Source organism: Carettochelys insculpta, chromosome 4, assembly GCF_033958435.1.
Source record: "Carettochelys insculpta isolate YL-2023 chromosome 4, ASM3395843v1, whole genome shotgun sequence".
Classification (NCBI taxonomy): Eukaryota; Metazoa; Chordata; order Testudines; family Carettochelyidae; genus Carettochelys; species Carettochelys insculpta.
Window position 1 is genome coordinate 117,688,244 of NC_134140.1, and position 20,284 is coordinate 117,708,527.

The following is a 20,284-nucleotide window of genomic DNA, read 5'->3' on the forward strand; positions in this document are numbered from 1 at the left end:
GTGCCTGTTACCACTCTGCTACGGATAAGAGAGCAGAGGGGTCTGAATGTGCCGGCCTTGCTCTCTTCTCTCAATTAATACAGGATTTGGGAAGTAGAGTTGGTAGAGACTGCTCACACCCCTCCCCCGTCCCAACCTCCATGCCAGCAGTAAAGTTGCTGACCTGGCCCATTTCTTTCCGTGTCTTAATCCTGATCCATGGCTCACTGGCTGACTTTTCCACACAAAAATACTCCATGTGGGCAATTACAAATTCTCTAACCCATACTTGTTCAGAGAAGTCACCTGTCCTTTAGCAATATTACATGTACCTGAATAATGCAGACAGCTGCTTGTGTCTAGTGCAATATTATTAGGGTTACCATGGCTGAACTTTCATAGAAGAGGACACCCCTGAAAGGGAGTGCATTTGTATCAGTATCTACCAACTCATGTTGTATTAATGTATAATATGTGAGTTGGTAGATACTGATATAGATATACGTCCTCTCAGGGGCGTCCTCTTTTTTTGGAAGTTCAAATATGGTAACCCTAATATTATACAACCTAGACTTTCCCTTTCTAGGGAACTAAATTCAGCCCAGGCAGGCTTCTTTGCAGTTGTAAAGCCATGGGAGACTCAGCCCCAATCATACTGGTTCTTCTAGAAACACAGATTACTTACAGTCAACACCCAGCTTGGCCTTTCTCCACGTAACTTGTCACACCCATCCACATGCCCCAGATTCTCACAACAGTTGCAGTTCTGTAAGAAGTACATTGTATGTCTCTTTTATGCTTAAAGACAGTCTTTGTTCAAAAGCGTTCCGTAAGTCTGAGAAAACAGCAAGTAGGATGCCTCTGTGCAGAGAGCTGTCTGAGCCCTCATTTCAGGGAAAACTTTACCACTATAGCCCTGTTTGTAGTTTACAATCAAAATTCAGGCAGGTCTTTACTTTTCAGGCCTTTGTTTTCTCCTCTGTAGCACCTGCATATTCACTGCTTCACAAAAATTGAAAAGTAAAACTTGCTTAGCAGAGAGGGGAGTGATTTCTAAAACTGCTGTTGTCTTTTTAACCCCTCTGCTCCTTCAGTTAAAGGGCTGAGAAACTTTCAAATCCAAGGAGACAGCCTCTAAAACCAGGCAAAACAGGGCTAGGACATGGAGTGTGGGTGGTGCTGTGCACGGGGGCATGTGCGGATGAGCGCCACCAATAGAAACACATGCTGCCAGCCAGGGGTGGCTGCAGGTGATCTGCTATCAGGGTGGTACCTGAATCTCTCCTAGGTGAGGCCTATGTGCTCAGCTGGCAGTCAAGGCTGAGGTGCTGGGTGGAGTTTTCAGGTTTAAACCCCGGGGTCTGGCCTCTGTTGGGCCAAGCTGGGGAAGGTAATGGCCTCATGTCCCTTCTGACCTTGGTTTTTACTACCAGCACCTTCCCACTGCTGTGGTGCTGCTCTGTCTCCACATGGTGGTATTTCATCTGTGGAGATAAATAAATAGCGTTCTCTTTTCTTCACGGCGTAGGGAAGAGCTCATGACTAGCTGTCACCTTGAATCTAGTTTTATCTCCTGAAAAAGAATCTTCTTTTGACATCTGTGTTCAGGTTACTGTACCTATGACTGGCCTGAGGAAAATATACACTTGTAAAAGGAAGTTAAGGCTGATATTTCAAAATTAGGGGTGCAACCTTGGCCTCTAAAGAAGTCTGTGGAATTTTGCCATTGAGTTAAATGGGGACAGGACTTTACCCTGGGTCTACAGGGCCCCAGCTGTATGCATTGAAGTCAGAGGTAAGGTGTAGTGGGCACAGGATCATGTCAGTAAACTGAACTGTCATAAATACATATATATATATCGAAAATCAGTAATTTGAGCATACAAAATGAAAACTACATTTGAAAATTATTTCACAGCACAGCAGGGATATGAATTGCCCTCAAGATAGACACAGACACTGAACGTGTGGAAATTCATTGTGCTTTTAGAAACAAACATCACAAGTCAGCTCTGATACCAAATGGCTTTATGCTCTTATCATCTGAAGACATACTGTTCACTGAACACTGCAACTCTGTGAGGTTCAGCCCTTTGGTTTGCAAGGGTTCATGCTGACTCATTCCTGCCCTTTGGGCTATGCACCTTCTCCTCACTCCAGTTTTGCCTTTGAGTTTGGTGTTACACTAAATCCAGCTGAAATTTAACAGACTTTTTTACAGAATTTTTGCATTGGTTTATTATTTACTTACTCTGCTTGATTGTGGGGGTTTGTTAAGTTCCCAGTAGTCAATGAAACACATCAATTGCTTAAACGTATATTTAAGTTAGTTTAATTTAAAATTATTGCCGAGCACCATAAAACACTAGCAATATACCAATTTTTTCAAATGTGCTTTTTGGAAGATCGGAATTCTTAAATAAGACAGACTAAGAAAATCCCTGTTTACTATTTACAAAAATAAAATGACACAGTGATAGGAGACCAGAACTTCAAAAACACCCTCAGTACTGTGCATTTGGAGTAACTATTCATAACTTGGCTTTTCAGTGAATTTTATGCTCATGACAATGGAAGTACAACAACACTGGCTAGAAGACATATTACATCAAAATGCTACTTATGCATTCAAATCAATGGGATTTATGTACTGCGGTGGACTGCTACATGGAAGCTGCAGGAGCCTTCTGGAAGGAAGGTATACCAGGTGGTAGGCAAATGCATTTTTGTTTCCTGATTAGGCCCAATTAGGACAGGCAGCTGGAGCCTTGTTCCCACCTCCAGAAGCTAGTTCTGGAGTTTTTCTGGCCAGGACTGCACTGGGTCCCTGCAGAGTTTCTCCATCTCCTGCCACAGGAGGGAGGGCATGGCCTGACCTGCCTACACACTCAGGTCCATGTCTTCCACCTCCAGAGGCCCTACAGGAACTCCTTAACAGCAACAGTGCAGATAGTCCGGTGTGGAGCTCGCTAGCGCATGCTTTCCTCTGTCGCTTCTGAGGGCTCCGATATAACCAGCAGCTCCTTTATTTACCCTTGAGAGGTCATCTGCGAGACCTCTTGGGGTTGCTGGCCTTCTACCAGGACCTCTTCCGCACCTGGCAGCTGCTCTCGGTCTCCAGCTCTTTAGCGGCCGCCACGGGGGAAGACCTCCTCACAGAGCCCTTGCTACACAACCCTTATCTCCGTGTGCAGGCAGTGGAGTCCCCCGCGGTGTGCCAGAGGTTGGTCCTCAGTGGAATCACTAGGGTCAGAGACCTCCTCGACTACGACCAGGGAGACTGGATGGAGGCCCAGCGCTTGCCCGGCACATGGGGCTCTCCATCCTACACTCTCCCCGGTGTGTGCTCGAGGAGGTGAAGGCTGCCTTGCCACCTGCTGCTCACGTCTACCTCAGCCAGGTCCTGCAAGAAGATGCACCCCACCCCCTCTCACTCCTGGCCCTCCGGATCTCTCTGTGGGCCCCCAGCTTTGTGAACCTGCCCACCCCCCTCCCCCTCACCATCCCAGCTGGCTGCATGCCTTGCAGCCAGTCCCTTTCCAAACTGCGCCCAGATGTCATCTGTACACACCCATGCTTCACACACTCCATTTCCCCACGCTCGTGTCCCGGCCAGATCACAAGTGGCGGGACCTCCTTACACCATGAGAGGGCGGGGAGCCCTGGTGGGCCAGCATCTATTCCACCCTGGTGCCATGGCCTGCTGGGGACATCGGTTGGTGAATCCTCCACAGAGTGGTGAGCACGGGCGTGTACCTGGCGCAGTTCATCCCCCTCCCGGACACTTGCCCCTTCTGCGGTGCAAGGGAGACCCTGGCGCACATCTATGTTGAGTGCACCAGGTTGCAGCCCCTCTTCCAGCTCCTCCAGAACCTCCTGTTGAGGTTCTGGCTGCACTTTCCCCCACACCTCCTGATCCTAGCACGCCCCATCTGTGGCCCCACTAAGTTGTGGGACCTCCTCATCAGCCTCTTCCTGGCTATGGCTAAAGTAGCCATTTACAAGACCAGGGAGAGGAGGCTGGCCAAGCAGGGAGACCTGCGACTGTGGGGCCTATTTCCGTTCCGCCCTCCGCTCACGAATCCGGGCAGAGTTCCTCTGGGCGGCATCCACTGGCTCCCTCGATGCCTTCGGGGAGTAGTGGGCGCTGTCCAGGATTCTCTGCTTGGTGTTCCTCTCTGGCTCCCTCGTTTTAAACCTTTGACCTTCACTCCCGTCCCTGTTTTTCTTTTCAGTTGTACCCCATATTTATTTGAGGCCAAGTTGTTTTAATGGGTCCCCCCTCATCTTGAGAGGGGCCTTTTAGTTGTGAGAGGGTTGCGTCCGCCCACTCCTTGGCTTTCAATAGAAGCTGGGGTCTTCTTAGGAATCAGCCACAGCTGAGTCTAATCAGCCTCATTGGTCAGCTGAGGCCCTGTGCTCCCTATAAAAGGCTCCCCACCTGGTAGCACTGGGAAGCGGAAGCGGAAGCGGAAGCGGAAGTGGAAGGTACCACGGGGAAGCAGTGGGCGAAGTGGCCCAGGGTGAGGTTGCTGCATTGGGGCAGGGGTGAAGGCCCTGCCAGCTGCCTCTTGTCCTCTTAGGGACTCTGGGCCGGAGTCCAGGGTAGAGGGTGGGTCTGGACTCCCCCCACCCTTCCCCAGAGGGTTACTCTACTGGAGCAGGCACGGGCCTGAAAGAGGACTGGCTTTGTCCTCCCCATTCTGGAGTTGCCTATGATGAGGATGGCTCGCTAAGCAGAGACACCTGCCTCTAGAAAGGCCTGGGCAGATAAGGGGTCTCCGTGAGTCTCTGAGGCACAACAGAGAACTGCCAGGAAGCACAGGGACCCACAGGGGCTGACAAGGGAAATTGCCACAGTACCTATATAATCAAAAATGTCTATGTAGAAAAACAGGCCTTTTTTAAATTTAAAAAGTGAAAACCTTTAGCAAACTTTGTCAGACTGAAATAGTGAACTGTTCATCTACTTCAATGCAAATAATTACAAACACTCACAGAAAACTGCTTTTAATTAAACTGTTAAAACAAAATCGCAAAACAAAACACCAAATACTTTTGGTAATATCCTTGTGGGGATTTCATCAACAGAGGAAGTAAATGTATAAGATAAAATTCACATGAATATTTTCACATAATTCAAGTTCTACTATAGTTACTTGATTTTCCCTTGCAGTATATTTTACTAGAGGTCTATCTAGCTTTATTTTAAATGTCTCAAGCAACAGAGCTTCCATTACTTCATTTGGGAAAGAAAAATATTCCAGAAGCTGATATAAACATCTCTGTTAGGAAGGATTTTGTGATATTTAGCAAAAAATCTTCTCTCATTATATCATTCTACTACTTCCTAGTACACATTATTATATTCCCCTGAGTAAGTCTGCCACACTGAAAAACAACACGAAGTCCTGTGGCACATTATAGACTAACAGATATTTTGGAGCATAAGCTTTCATGGGCAAAGACCCGCTTCATCAGATGCATTGATGGGGAGGTTCCAGAGGAGCATCTAAATTTATAGGCTCATGAAAAGGAGGGACTCCTAGTCAAGAGGAAGGCCAGAACTGATAAGGTCAGCTCAGTCACGGAGGATATCACACTGGTGTACACACCACCTTGAAATATTGCATAGTATTATATCACACTTCTGTTAAGCTTCAGCTACAATAAAGTGACCAGCTACACCCTTGCAGTCAGCACTTTCACATTAGTATAATAATCGTTACACAATGTATGCTTTGGAAGAGATTATTTGAAAATTAATAACTTACCAGGAAATAATACCCTGGTGAAATGGATATAGCCACATTTGTGTGAAGTTATGCGCAGCAACTGAAATGATGACTGAAATATGTTTACCATACTATTCTTGAGAGGGAACAAACTTGTTTCACACAGACAAAAGATAAGTTGATGGCCCTAGGCAGATCACGCTTGCTGGCAATCTGTGGTCAAATGTCCATTCTTTGGCAACAGAGGGAGGCAGGAACAGGTCAGTCCCCATAGAACTTCTTACCACAAGACTCCATATTTATCTAAGGACAATCCCCAGGAAAATGCATTTCAAAGGGTGATTGGACCATAAAAGTGAGGGGCAGAAATACTACAGGGATACTCTCTTTCACTTTCGATGACTAATGAACCAGCTTTTGAACTTTGAAATGGGTTCTGACCTGAGCTTTTGGTCAGCCCTAATTCTGGGAACATGAGATAAAAATTTTATCTTGAAGCATGTATAGCTGGTTAAATTTGGACTACAGTTTTATCTTTACCTCTATGCCAACCATTGTTTACTGTAATGCCTTATACCTGTACATACTCAAAATCTCTCTCTTTGTGGTCAAATAAACTTGTTTTATTTTTTAATCAAAATGAATGCAATATTGTGTTTCAATTGAATTGTACGATAACACCAGTTAAGGTAGCCAACTATTTTGTATAGGCACCTAATAGGACGACAGACCTCTAATATCTCCCTCAGTTACAGGTGGATTTTACAATAGAATTAATTTATAAAAGACCAGCCATAGCTTTGTGATTGCCTGAAGAGGAGAGAGAAAGCCTGTAGACTGACTGCCTCAGTAGTCTTCTCTCTCTTACTCTTTTAGTTGATCTCAAATGGGCATCGTCTTAAGTTTAAGCATCCACCTTTGACGGTTTTGGCTATAGAATGTGGAACTATAGGCACAGCCAGTCTAGCAGGGTCCAAGAGAGCACCCTCACAGGGAGACCCAGCCAGTGGGTGATGGATGCTGAAATCAATTTGAACATAAAGCTCTGAAGGCGCAGTGCCCAAGGAACTGCCTTGGTAATCTTGCACTAAGGCCAGGTCTGACTAAAGGTGCAGTACAGGGGTCAGCATCCTTTCCAAGGTGGTGTGCCAAAATTTGACCTTTTCACCTTTATGCAGGGTCCGAGCACTGATGATACTTTTTAAAGTCACTAATACTACTTACAACTGCTTCATTAATGAATAAATTAAGATGTGCAGAACTTTCACATTTAGGTGGTGTTGGTAGCATTAGCTAGTCTTTCTTTAGTCCCCAGGCAGCATGACTTTGAGCAAGCTCCCAGATTCATGGGGGAAGAGGGTGGGGCTGAGCTTCCACCTCCTGTAGTGATAAAAATCAGCTTGCGAGCCACGCTTTGGTATGTGTGCCAGGGGATGCTGACACTGGTGTAGTATGTGGTTGCTATGCAGTACAGTATACTGTGAATAACAGGCTAATACACATTTAATTTGACATTATGTACTGGCATTTTATTATTGGGTCACAAATGCTTAGATGTATCTTCTATATCAATGGGGCAGGCTAGTCAACATGTTAAATTATCAACATGACCTTTCTTTCAGCGATTCATCATGCCACACTACAAGCTCACATACTTCAATCTGAGAGGAAGAGGGGAAATCATTCGCTACCTGTTTGCCTATTCAAACATAAAATATGAGGACCACAGAATAGAAAGAGCAGACTGGCCCAGAATCAAACCAAGTGAGTAGAACAGCTTCTTGCATCCATAATTTTACTAGAAATCCAGTCAGACCACAAAACCACATAGGATGGTGCCTATTTGCTGAATTAGGATGAGAAGACTCAAATTAGCTGCTCAAAAACCACAGATGAAATCTTGGCTTCGTTGACATCCAGAGGGATTTTACTTCTGACTTCAGTGAGACTAGGATATCACAGCCAGTCTGCTCTGGTCTGGCTATGATCTGAAGAAGTGGGACTGTCCCACGAAAGCTCACCTAATAAATTATTTTGCTAGTCTTTAACGTGCTACTTGACTGCTTTTTGTTTTGATAGTATATAGACTAGCACGGCTTCCTCTCTGTTACTATAGGATATCATAGTTAACATACATTGGACCAGTTCCATTATCTTCGTTACATATACCAGGGTGTCCAATATGTTTGCCATTCGCCTTATATGGCAAACAGGACACCACACTTGTGGCGAATATGGCTCCCAAGCCTCATGCAGCTCTTGGAGACTCTAAATGCAGCTCCTCCTGACAGCCACATGCAGAGAGTGCTGCCCCCCTGCTCCATGCATGTGCCCCACTGCTTAGTGGGAGAAGTGCATGGTGGCAGCGGTGGCGGCCCTGGCAGCATCTCTGACAGTGGCTCTGGTAGGTCCTAGGCATTGAATTAGAACAGGTGGGCTGGCGGGGCCACGCTCTTGGGGAGGGTATGGGCATTTATTTAGAGCGGGGCGTGGGGAATGTGGTAAATATGGAAAGCAGACAACCACAAGTGTGGCAATCTTTGAATATACTGACCAGCTGGGGACCATGCCCCAAGTTTTCAGCTAGGAACTGAGGAAAACATGGAAACATTAACACATTAAGACTCTTAGGGGAAAAAAAATTGGTCCCAAAGGCTACACTAAAGCCCAGAAAACAATTTCAGAAACAAAATGAAAATGAAAGAAGAAAAGAGGGGAAGCCCTTGTGCCCTGACAAGTTCTCCAAGAGCAGAAGCAACAAAAGCAACTGAAAAGGAAAAAGGATGAAACATAGCCTTCCTTAGAAAAGCAATATACAGCCTACAGAGAGGCTGCTACTAGTGCACAGAAAGCTACAAGACTCCTTTGATGTTTTCAGTTAAATTAACTTGAGATTGACATAGAATGAGAAGAAAATGTCAAAAGGTCAAATAATGGTATGTGTATACCAAGCCCTTTATTTACTGTCATGTGTATACCAAACCCTTTATTATTAATGGGCTTGGTATATACCAAGCTCTTCAAAACTGGTCAGTGTTTTAATTCATCAGTGAGTTTCACTCCAGATAAGACTGACCTCAAGCTGGTACTTTGGAAATAAGCAATCAAAGGAATTGCCAACTTCCTCAAGTCCTCCCTTGAGGAAATTGACCTCTATTATATTTTTTAGAATAGATTGTTGTACAGGTCACACCTCTATAGTCTGGCACTCTTGGGATTTGACCGGTGCTGGCCGAAAGAGTTTGCCAGACTACAAGAGGTCAGTATTGTCTAGCAGGATTATTAACACTTTCACTGCTTACAGGGCTCTTAGAAGACATTTTGGGATAAGTTACAACTAAATAACAGCATAGAACACTAAGAGCCAGGACTGGTGGCTGTAAACAAACTTTATGGAGCCATGGGAAACTTAGCCATACTCATGAGAAGCGTTCCTTTGGACAACTAAAATCAAGCTGGATTACTAATGCTGCTGGACAAGAGAGTGCCAGGTTAGAGAGGTTCAGTCTGTAAAGTAATATAAACAAAATAAGGCAGCCAAAACACCACCATCTCGGCATGAAACAAGATGTAAATTAAATACACTATCTTGTGTTTCAATCATTTCAAAATGTCTGCTCAAGGTGTCAAAGTCCATGTCTTAATACAAAATATTTTTATTTAGCATAATTTTTGATTGAACACTGTTCTATTGAAAGATTGTCTGACAGCTCTCGTTAAACTAGTCTGCCATGGACTTCACCTACAAAGAGAATACTGTCATTACCAGAACATACACCCGTAGAAATCGTGTGCTGTACGTGCCTTCCCATCTCAAACTGCCTAGCCTATTAATTATATGAAATAATAAAATATATTGTAAATATTTTATAGCCCTAGCCAAGTAACTGTTGTACTGAGAGATAAATCTGTAAAGCAATCAAAGCATCTGCCACACACTTTGGCTGGACACACTGTACTGATTCTACAAGAAGAATCACTGATGAAATGCCAGAATGTTACAGTGGTTTACAGCATGAAAACATAAGAATGGCTCAGCTGGGTCAGACCAAAGGTCCATTTAGCCTAGTATGCCATCTTCCAACAGTGGCCAATGCCAGGTGCCCTAGGAGGGAGCAAACAGAACAGGTAATCATCATGTGATCCCTCTCCTGTCATCCATTTCCAGCCTCTGAAAAATCATGTTTAGGGACACCATTCCTGCTCATCCTGGCTAACAGCCACTCATGGACTTAACCTCAATGAATTTATCTCGCTCTTTTGAATCCCCTGGCAAGGAGTTCCACAGGCCTACCATGTGCTGCGTGAAGAAGAACTTCCTTTTGTTGGCTTAAAACCTGCTACCTACTAATTTCATTTGCAGACCCCTAGTTTCTTATGTTATAGGAACAAATAAATAACTTTTCCAGCTTTTTTCCATCCCTGTCATGATTTTAGAGACCTCTAGCAGATCCCCCCTTAGCCTCCTCATTTCTAAGCTGAAAAGTCCCACTCCTTTTAATCTCTCTTCATATGGCACCCGTTCTAAACCCCTATTATTTTTTGCCCGTTCCTGAACCTTTTCCAGTGCGAATATGTGTTTATTGAGATGAGGTGACCACATCTATATACAGTATTCAAGATGTGGGCATACCATGGATTTCTACAGAGGCAATAAGATATTCTCTGTCTTATTCTCTATCCCTTTTTTAATGATTTTTAACATTGTTTGCTTTTGACTGAGGCTGCACACTGAGTGGATGTTTGCAGAGCACTATCCACAATGACTCCAAGATCTCTCCCTTGGGTAGTGCTAGAAGTATCAAATTATTCCCTAAATGAGTGGATTTGTACCTGTGCACTGGAGAACAGATTTGGATACGCCTACCAAACATAAATAGTGAATATTCATACACAGTATACATATACACAAATCATGGACAGAAAAGGTAACAATTTCTACCTTTTCTTCTTTCCCATTGTTTATATATGAACACATTTTGAAGACAGTAATTTATTGCTAGCTCAAAACAATCCCTTATAGTCAAGGCTCAGATATCAATACTGTACTTTCCATTGTATTTCGTTTTTGAAATATCTTAATCCATGCTTTCTCATTTCAGGCGATCTCTCATCCAGTTTATGCCCTTAGACAGCTGATTGTTACTGACAGGGATAATATCTGTCACATATCTTGTCCAAAGAGCTACTTATCTTGAATTCTAATTTGCAAATGGGAAAAACATCTGCACCAAAGCTATTGAAAACTGATAGGTTTTGTATTTGCAGTACTAAGGAAAAAATGGGCCCATGTCTCATATGCAAAAAGAGCCATATTTCAACAAATGTAGAGCTCCAAAATGAGTTACTTTTCCAAGAAAAATTGGCTTATGTGTGAGCAAAAGTGCTTTGCAAATGTGGAGCTTGACATCCTCCATGTTTGCAATATGAAAATAGCCCATTAAGGGAAATCTCAATAAACAGAATTTGAGGCTCTCTAACAGCGGAGTAGGGGACAAATTGTGGCTTGCAAGCTGCAGCTCACGGAATCCCTCATGCTCCCCAACATTCTTTGCCTACTTTGCGGGGGAAGGGAACTTGAAGCTTCTGCCCTGGTGAGGCTAGGGGCTTGTGCCAGAGACAGCTGGTGCCAGCTGACAGTCAGGTCTGGAGCTGAAGCTCTCCAATAGTTTGAATCAAGCTTCTTTCCTCCAGGCATGCCCCTCCTCTTACCCCCAGGAGCCCCTCCTCACAGCTTCCAGCGATTAGCTCCAGAAGGAGAAACAGCAGCAAACAGGTGGGAGCTGCAAGGAGGGTCTGCTGCTTTAGCTCCGCAGGAAGAAGAGCATCAAAAGCAGTGATTCTTCCTGCAGTTTCCAGCTGTTTGCTGCTGTTCCCCTTCATGCAAGGTGACCAACTGTCCCATAGTAGGTGGGACGGACCCGTATTTGGGGTGCCAAAAATGCGTCATTGACTTATTTTTTAAAAGGGATGAATTGTCGTATTTAGGTCCTCAGGGCTGGGGTGGAGGTGGGAGTGCCTGTGACCGCTGCTTCACAGGGGCTCCAGGGCTGGGAGCGCCCACGGCTGCCACTTACTGGGGCTGTGGGGCCTGTGGCTGCCACTTTCTGGGGCTACAGGGCCTGAAGCACCTGTGGCTGCCACTTTCCTGGGCTCCAGGGCCTGGAGCACCCGTGGCTGCTACTTTCCTGAGGCTTGGTGCATCCAGGAGGAGCCATCTCCCACCCACCCACATCTCCCTGTCCTGTATTTGGGACAGGGAGATACGGTCACCCTACCCTCTTAACCTCAGCTCCCATCTTCTCAGTTTGAGTAGGGAGGGAGCCCAGTAGCACCATGTGACAAAGTGAGGCCAGCAAGATCTGGCAAAAGTCTGCAGGGGCATCTGACCCCACATGCCTCCCACATGAGGCCCTCTGCCCGGCTGGGATGCCTGCCAGGCCTTGGGGCTTCAGCAGGAGCAGGGCTGAAGTCCAGCTGGAAGTGCCACCATGAGGCTGAAGTCTTGAGCCCTGGCAGACACAATCTGGCTCTCAGACCTCTGAAGATTGTTGTATGCAGCTTGTACACTTACTTATTTTGGCCACCCCTGCACTCTGAATAGCCTGAAAGCAGTAGAACTAATTGGGCTTTAGAACTTACTAATGTGCTTATCTCAGGAACTCCTGTGATAAACTGTGTTTCCTTTGTCTCAATATACATTCTCTAACTGTAAGGACGGTGACATCCTGTACAACTCATGTTCTTTTGTTGTAATTAACCAACTTTCTAAAGGGATTGACTCATTTGCAATTTATAGCAAAGAACAATGGTTTGCAACCTTCTCTTCATTTGCAGACCCCTAAAAATTTCAGATGGAAGTTCAGTCCTCTGGATATCTTAAAGTCTGGGCACTCCCCTCCCCTGGGGCTGGTCCACAGATCACAGGTTGAAAACCACTGTTCAGTGGTAATGACAACCTTTCTTCAGATCCCTTAGGCAGAATCTGTGGATACCCTCAGTGGTCTGCAGACCACAGATTGAAAGTCAAGGGTGTAAAATAAAATTTAATATCCTGCTGCTGTTTTGTTTTCAAATAGAAATTATCTGATTGGCACCTTCTTTTGAACTAATTGTATAGAATTACACTGTTTGCCTCTCCACCCTTTGTAAGTATTTGTGTAGGAAACAGAAGAGCAAGTCTTTCCTTGTTTCAGTTTCCTAATTAATCAATTCTGGTTTCATAACTAACAGAAGTTCTGGCTGGATAACGTGGGAGGAATCATTTGATAACATACTCTCTGAAGAGTCTCACATACTGAACAAGATGGACCATTGGTCTCACCCACCATGGCCACACTTATGTTCTTAGGATTAAAAAACATTACAAACCAAAAACCCACTTCTGCTGTATTGTGTGGTACTTTAACGCAATTGGCATTTTGTTTTAACTGATGGATCTGGTGCTGTTTAACTATTAAGATGGTCAAACACAGTTGCGGTTTTGAATGTAACCATTTCCTCATGTATCATACAGTCTCGTGATGGTCACTAAGGATACAACAGCAGTAAACAATAGTGGCCTTGTTTCACTGACAGTAGCGTGCTTTGCCAGTATGCACTTGTAAGTTTGAACAGCTGGTACTGCTTTTTACCCAGTTTATCTCACTGAATCAAAAATCTTCAAGTATTATCCTTTGTAGATGAGTCAGCTGAAGATCACATAGCTCTAAACAAACTGGTAGTTAGGGTACAACACAAGGCCAAGAATTTTTGTCAGTTTCACATTCATGGGGTCTTCCAGTTCAATATGCAAGAATGTGCCCTTCTCCATGAGTCTAAATTCAGTAACACCTTGCTGCCTGGAACTTACTGCTCTCTAGATAATAAACATAGGAAACCCTGTTAGCAGAGAAATTCTATTACTGTGTCAGTAGCAACGAACAGCATATGCTTTCTCACCAGGGCAAAGGAAGTCTAATTTTCTCTTGGCCCTCTTCTATCAGTGGCAGCAGCAGCAAAATTTGACCTGGGACCCTGGGATGTTGCACTCAAAAAAAGAAAAAAAAAAAGCAGCATCAATGGTACTATCACATGTAAACTCCTGTGTGACTAGCAAAACTATATACTGGAGCCCTTTAAGTTCTGTGCAGCTGCCAGCTGCAGCATGCAGACATGGATTTGACATCTAAACTCCCTCATCTAATGGCTACAAACAGCGCCATGAGTTAAATGTTAATTAATGCTTTACTGTTAGCACTGAGGAAGCAGGAGTTATGATTGAAACGACAAGAATAATAATAGCACCGAAGCAGTAGTAGATGTAGAAAATCACCAAAAACATTTAAACAGGGGTGACAAGTTAGGCATTGTACCATTTTAATTATATCTATTTCAAAACTGATTTTGTTTAATTGGTACAAATCTGGTGTGTAAATAGTTATTTTGTTGTGTACTGATTCAGCTTAAATTAGTAGGGAAAGAATATCAAATTAAATCCATTTATGGTACTCTTTAAACTGACGTAAAAGTGTCCACCCAAGGAAAGTCCACCAATCTAGCTAAAACAGTTTTGAAAATGGATGTCATTTTATCATATAGAAAAGACTACAGTAGGGTCGCAACATTCGCAAGGGTTCCTTGCTGAGAATCCTAGAGAATGTTGAATTTCATGAATATGGCAGCTGCTGGTGCTCCCTGCCTGCAGGCCAGCTGCCAGGGCGCCGGCCTGGAGCCCTGGCGAGGCAGTGGCTGCCGGTGCTCTCTACCCCAGGGCCCCAGGGAAACAGCACCTACGGGGACTCCCTGCCCTGGAGCCCTGGGAAATGGCAGCTGCTAGCACTCCTGCCCGGGGCCCCAGGGAAGCTGTGGCTGCCAGCACACCCTGCCCCAGAGAAGCAGCAGCTCGCGGATAATTGAATTCACGAACCTTAAGTTTGTGAATATGGGGACCCTACTGTATAATGTTGGTAGTAACTGAGAGGAACTCAGGGTATGTCTATACTTACTGGGGGGGCGGCCGTGGGCATGCTGCGATCGATCTAGGGATCGATTTTGCCGTGTGTGTGAAGATACGACAAAATCAATCTCTCTGAGCTCAGCTGTCCACCCTGGTACTCCAGGCTGATGCATAAAGGATGTCAGTGTGAGCCCAAAGATCCCTGGCCTACATTAGGGAAGAAAGTTGATCCTGATTCATCGATTCTCGCTACACAAATGGTGTGGCTAGAACTGTGTACCTGGGATCATCTTTAATCCCTAGTGTAGATCAGACCTCGGTGGAATAAAACTGACACCCTAGCTGTCAATGACGCTAGTACTCCAGGAGTTCAATGTGCCTCATCTGTTTATAAGCAGCAAGATTATCTGTTGCGTTCATCTATACGAGCTATGGACTAGAAACAGTGTGCATATGTACACCATATGTATTCATCATAATGCTTGTCATCTACTGTGTCAGGCCTTGTCTTTTACACACAGTGCCACCTAGTGACTGCATCTTATAATATACTAACAGAGAGTAAGCCGTGCTAGTCTATACACTATCAAAACAAAAAGCAGTCAAGTAGCACTTTAAAGACTAGCAAAATAGTTTATTAGGTGAGCTTTCGTGGGACAGACCCACTTCTTCAGACCATAGCCAGACCAGAACAGACTCAATATTTAAGACACAGAGAACCAAAAACAGTAAGCAAGGAGGACAAATCAGAAAAAGACAATCAAGGTGAGCAAATCAGAGAGTGGAGGGGTGGGGGGGAAGGTCAAGAATTAGACTGAGTCAAGTATGCAGACGAGCCCCTATAGTGACTCAGAAAGTTCCCATCATGATTTAAACCATGTGTTAATGTGCTGAATTTGAATATAAAAGTCAGCTCATCCACTTCTCTTTCCAAAACAATGTGATAATGTCTCTTCAGTAACACACATACCTTGAGGTCATTGACAGAATGCCCCATTCCATTAAAATGTTGACTAACTGGTTTGTGGATCTGGAGTGTTTTGATGTCTGTTTTGTGTCCGTTGACCCTTTGTCTAAGGGAGTTAGAAATCTGTCCAATATACAAAGCATCTGGGCATTGTTGGCACATGATGGCATATATGATGTTAGTAGAGGAGCATGAGAAAGTGCCCGTGTTTCTGTGAGTAACCTGGTTAGGTCCAGTGATGGTATTTCCAGAGAAGATATGTGGACAAAGCTGGCAGTGGGCTTTGTTGCAGGGAAAGGTTCCAGGACTGGTGTTCCTGGGGTATAGACTGTGGCTGTTAGTGAGGATCCTCATGAGGTTGGGAGGTTGTCTGTAGGAGAGAACAGGCATGTCACCCAGGGCCTTCTGGAGTGTAGCATCCTGATTAAGAATAGCTTGTAGGTCTTTATTAATTCTTTGCAGTGGTCTGAGTTGGGGGCTGTATCTTACAATATAGTTTAGCATTCCTGCTCTCCCTTTAAATTCTGTTTTCCTACCATTTATCATATTTACACTATCACACTGTCTTTGAAGTTCAGTGTGCATCAGTCTGTTGTGTGCCTCTGAATTGTTTGTTTTAATGACCTGAATGCATAACAACTTGGTCATCTGGCTGTCCATTAGTGGTAAAGATTGAGTGTGGTCAGTTTAGTGTCCTTTGTTTTTTTTGTCCTGCATCTGACACCTGTAGAATTGACACTCTGCTGAGTGTTGTCTATGAAGGACAAACTGCAGATGTCCAGGGCTTCTGTTGAACTCTCCACTGTTGGTCTTAAATCACATATGATTGGGGTGTTGAATTCTTTTTCTTCTGGAGTTGTCCAGCTTTTTTCACTATCCAATTTGATATGAATATGGTCACCAGGCTCAAGACCTGGCAATTCCTTAACTAGGCGATGTCTGTTGTGCAAGGGTTCACATGCTTTTCCAGCCTATTTACCAGTTTGGCTACTCGTTTAAAGTCTGGCCCCTTTGGAAATAGGTTCTTTTCCAAAGTTGGAACATTAGTTCTGAGTTGTCTTCCCATCCGTAGTTTTATGCTGAATTACATCCAGTAGTCACTACTGGTTTTGATCTGTAACTCAGAATAGCAAGAACTGCTATAGGACTCCCTTGTCTGTCTGTACAGTTCTCTCAGCCTTTCAACTGACTTGTCGATAATGTGGCCTGCTAGGAATGGGATCAAAATTATATTTCATTCGAGTGTCTTAAATTCTGCCGCAGTGAATTAGTTGTCCTGGAACTCTGAGGTGAGCAAAAGTGCACTTTACTTTCTTGTTAGCAATGCAAAATGTTACAGACTTTCAAGTACATTATTTCTGTGAAAACAGTCCACAACAAGCAGCTTGTCTCTTCCAAGGTCTGTCTAGTAGAGGTGTTGCTATTAAAGATGCTTTTACTATGTTAGTCTGTTAGTTCTGCAATGATCACGTGCAGATACTTTGTTCTTAATGTCCTTGCTGATGCCCAGTGCCCCCATGCTGACTGGTTGGCCCATTCATGGCACTTTGTCCATCACAGAGAAGGTTTAGGATTTCTCCTAATAATTGATTTATGATGCAATCACCTTTAAATATGAGTCCGAGTCACTTAATTGCCTGACATTACAAGATGATCTCTTGTCACTACCTCATAGTCCTTGGGACACTTTGCTAGCTGTCCCTAATGTTAAGTTGGAACTTTTTGAAGTTCCGAGTCTGTTAAAGTTGCTTCTTGTAGCTGGAGAAGTCTCATCTTCCACTGCATGAGCAGCATCCATGTACACATTTATGTCATCTTTGAACTTGAGAGCTGTGGAGCGTGGGGCTGGTTCCATGACAGTGTGTCAGCTATTACCAGATTTTTCTCAATAACTTCTTTAGCAATTCATTAAATCACATTAACCTTAGCAATCGATTCAGGTACGTCAGTAGTGTTTGACCCAAGTGTTTGTCCATTGATTAAGATTACTAGTGGACTATGGTCTGTTACTTACCAGTGTAAATAAATCCAGTCTGTGGAGATGTCTGTAAAAGCTCTCACATGCCCGTATACTTGCCAGGCCCTCCTTTTCAGTCTGTGCATATTGTTTTTCTGCTTCTCTAAGCATGTGAGAAAAAAATGCACCTAGTTTCCCCTCAGAGCCATGTTGGTGTAACCATACATCTCTTAGAATATAGCTGCATGCATCTGCGCTAACCAGTGTAGATTTGTCCACATCACCATACTGGAGAACTGAAGCTGTAGAAATAATTTCTTTTACTATTTTGAAGGAAATTTCTTGATTGGCCCACAGCCAAGTTGTGTTGGACTTGAACAATTCACTCAGTGGTCTTGCTACTGTGGAAACATCTTGTAGGTAATGACCAATGTAATTTATCATACTCAGTCCACATCACAGCTCTGATGCATTAGTTGGTTTATTCAATCATCTGATTGTTTTACTTTCTCAGAGTGAGCACTGAATCCATATTTCTTTCATGTCTGTCAATTTGAGGCAGGCAGAAAATGTAATTTTCCTTGTTTAGCTTCAGCCCAGACTGACTTATTAGGCTTAGGACTTTGTTGAAGTTTAGTTGTGTTTTTTCATCAAAGAGCCATATATCAGAATATCATCCAGGAAAACAACAACTGATAGCACTTTGAAGTAATTTGCCAGAATCTGACTGAAACATCCATCGCAGAAAATACCATAGGCTCCTTTCTTTCTGGGAAGGAAGTCAGCCAGTATTGGGAGGATGTATTTTTCCCTCTCAATTAAGTTCTATAAGAGCCACACAAATGTGTATTTTTCTTTATAGTGAGCACCATCGGGGAACAATAAGCTGTTAGTGCAGAGATTTTCTTGATTATGACAGGCCACTACATTCTCTTCAACTCAGTTTCCACATTATGTAACAATGGGGTTGGAATCTTGCCAGGCCTACGTGGACAAGATAGTTTAGCATCGTCTCTTAAGGTTCTTTCTGTGGGAACTCCCCGGCTACCCCAGCTGCTATGTCAGATTCATGTTTTTCAACTTATTCCTGCACTTTGTTTTGTTGTTTGACTAATTCGAATTGATTTGCTATCTGTATAGTTGTGACTATGGTTAAATCTCTTTTCAGTTTGAGCTGCTGTGAAAGTATTTTTTCCCCCTTAACCTGATAACCAATCAGATAATGTTTTGCATTCTCAAGATCAGAGTTTTCAGCCAGTGTTTATAGACTTCTTAAAAATATTCAACACTTCCTTTCAATTCTTTAATTCTCTGGTGAAAACATGCTTCTTCATAAACAACATTTCTTGGGGATGTAAAAAAAAATGCATCAAACACAACCAGATCCCATTCATACTCATCTTTGAGTGGTGTCTTCAGTGAAGTCAAATAATTTAAATATATGGTCTGTTTGCTTTCCCATAGCATAAATTAAAGAAGACAACTGTATAGCCCCAGTTTTTTGGGGGGAGTTTGTTTGCATAGCAAAATCTTGTTTCCAGCCTATCCATACTGAAGGTTTTTCAAAGATGAAGTTCTCTGGGGTGTTGAAGGGCAGGTTGGTGAATCCAGTAACTTTCATTGCTCTGTTTCTTCTGATATCTTCCTACTTTACTCCTGACACCATGTCATATTCTTCTGTACCAAATACTGACTGGTCACAAAGCTTGCTTATGTGTTCACTCTGAGTCTCTAGTGCTGTGCCCAGTATGGCTGGGGGTTTGTTTAAATAAAGTATCCAAGTACCATCAAGCATAAGTTTAGCATTCCATCCTGTCATCATTCACACTATGATCTCTTTACATTGTTCTGACGGACTAGAGGGACTGCAAAATGAGCATCAATCATGTTTATACTCACTTTAAGGGGCCGAGCCCCGATATCTGCCCAGTGCTTTGTTTTAAATATTGACTCATGCTACTCTTGAGAAGCAGAAGTTCCTTCCACTTTAATTTACATCGTATAATTTCTGGAGGTAGTCTCATGGTCCACCTCTACAAATGTCTATCTCCTCCAGTCTTGGTCCACAAAACATTTGTTTCCGTGCCTCACACATTGGAAACCTTCACCTCAGTGCAATAAAGGCTAACATAGTGATCGGTATTTGAGTACACACTGTCAGGGTCTCCCCCTTCTCTCCTTATGAGAGCAAGGTCTATCTCCGCTCCAAAGCACCTTTGCTCAGCTCCAAAAAGACAGGGGTCCCTCTTCCTCTGGATTGCCTTGTCTTACACTGCAGCCTCCTTCCCTCTCACACCCACCCATCTACATGCTAGTTCTTTCCCACTCCCACCTTAATTGCTTCTCCTAGGCTTCATAGCCAGTAGAGTCTCCTAGATATAACACAGGATGAACCCAAACTTCTAGGTGCATTACATTCCTGCACTAGTAATATTTAACTCTTTTTAAATATTGGTCTCATCTAAATTTGAGTTGTGCTGTTGATGCCCACGATTAACCCCTCCTCTCTCAGAATAGCTAATGTTGTTGGAGTTAAAACTTCCCTCCCACCCCGTTTCTCAGACTTTGTGGTTTTCCTGGAGTTGCCTTTGGAACTGAAGCCAGCTTATAATGCACTGCACTTGACATAGTATTTGTGTCTCAATGCCAGCTTACTCTTAATATGACATATCTCCTTCTTCATTCTTTGTTTCTCTGCTGGTGGACTG

The 20,284-nt window shown here is 43.7% G+C and overlaps 1 protein-coding gene across 1 annotated transcript in view; it reads left to right on the forward strand.

Annotated features, from left to right (window-relative positions):
* Positions 1 to 20,284, forward strand: part of HPGDS (hematopoietic prostaglandin D synthase) — a 50,560-nt gene that overhangs the window by 10,649 nt on the left and 19,627 nt on the right. Inside the window, exons 2-3 of the mRNA XM_074993597.1 lie at positions 2,530 to 2,677; positions 7,337 to 7,478. Of these exons, the coding sequence (XP_074849698.1) occupies positions 7,346 to 7,478 (133 nt within the window). The 5' untranslated portion in view covers positions 2,530 to 2,677; positions 7,337 to 7,345. The remainder of the gene's footprint in view (positions 1 to 2,529; positions 2,678 to 7,336; positions 7,479 to 20,284) is intronic.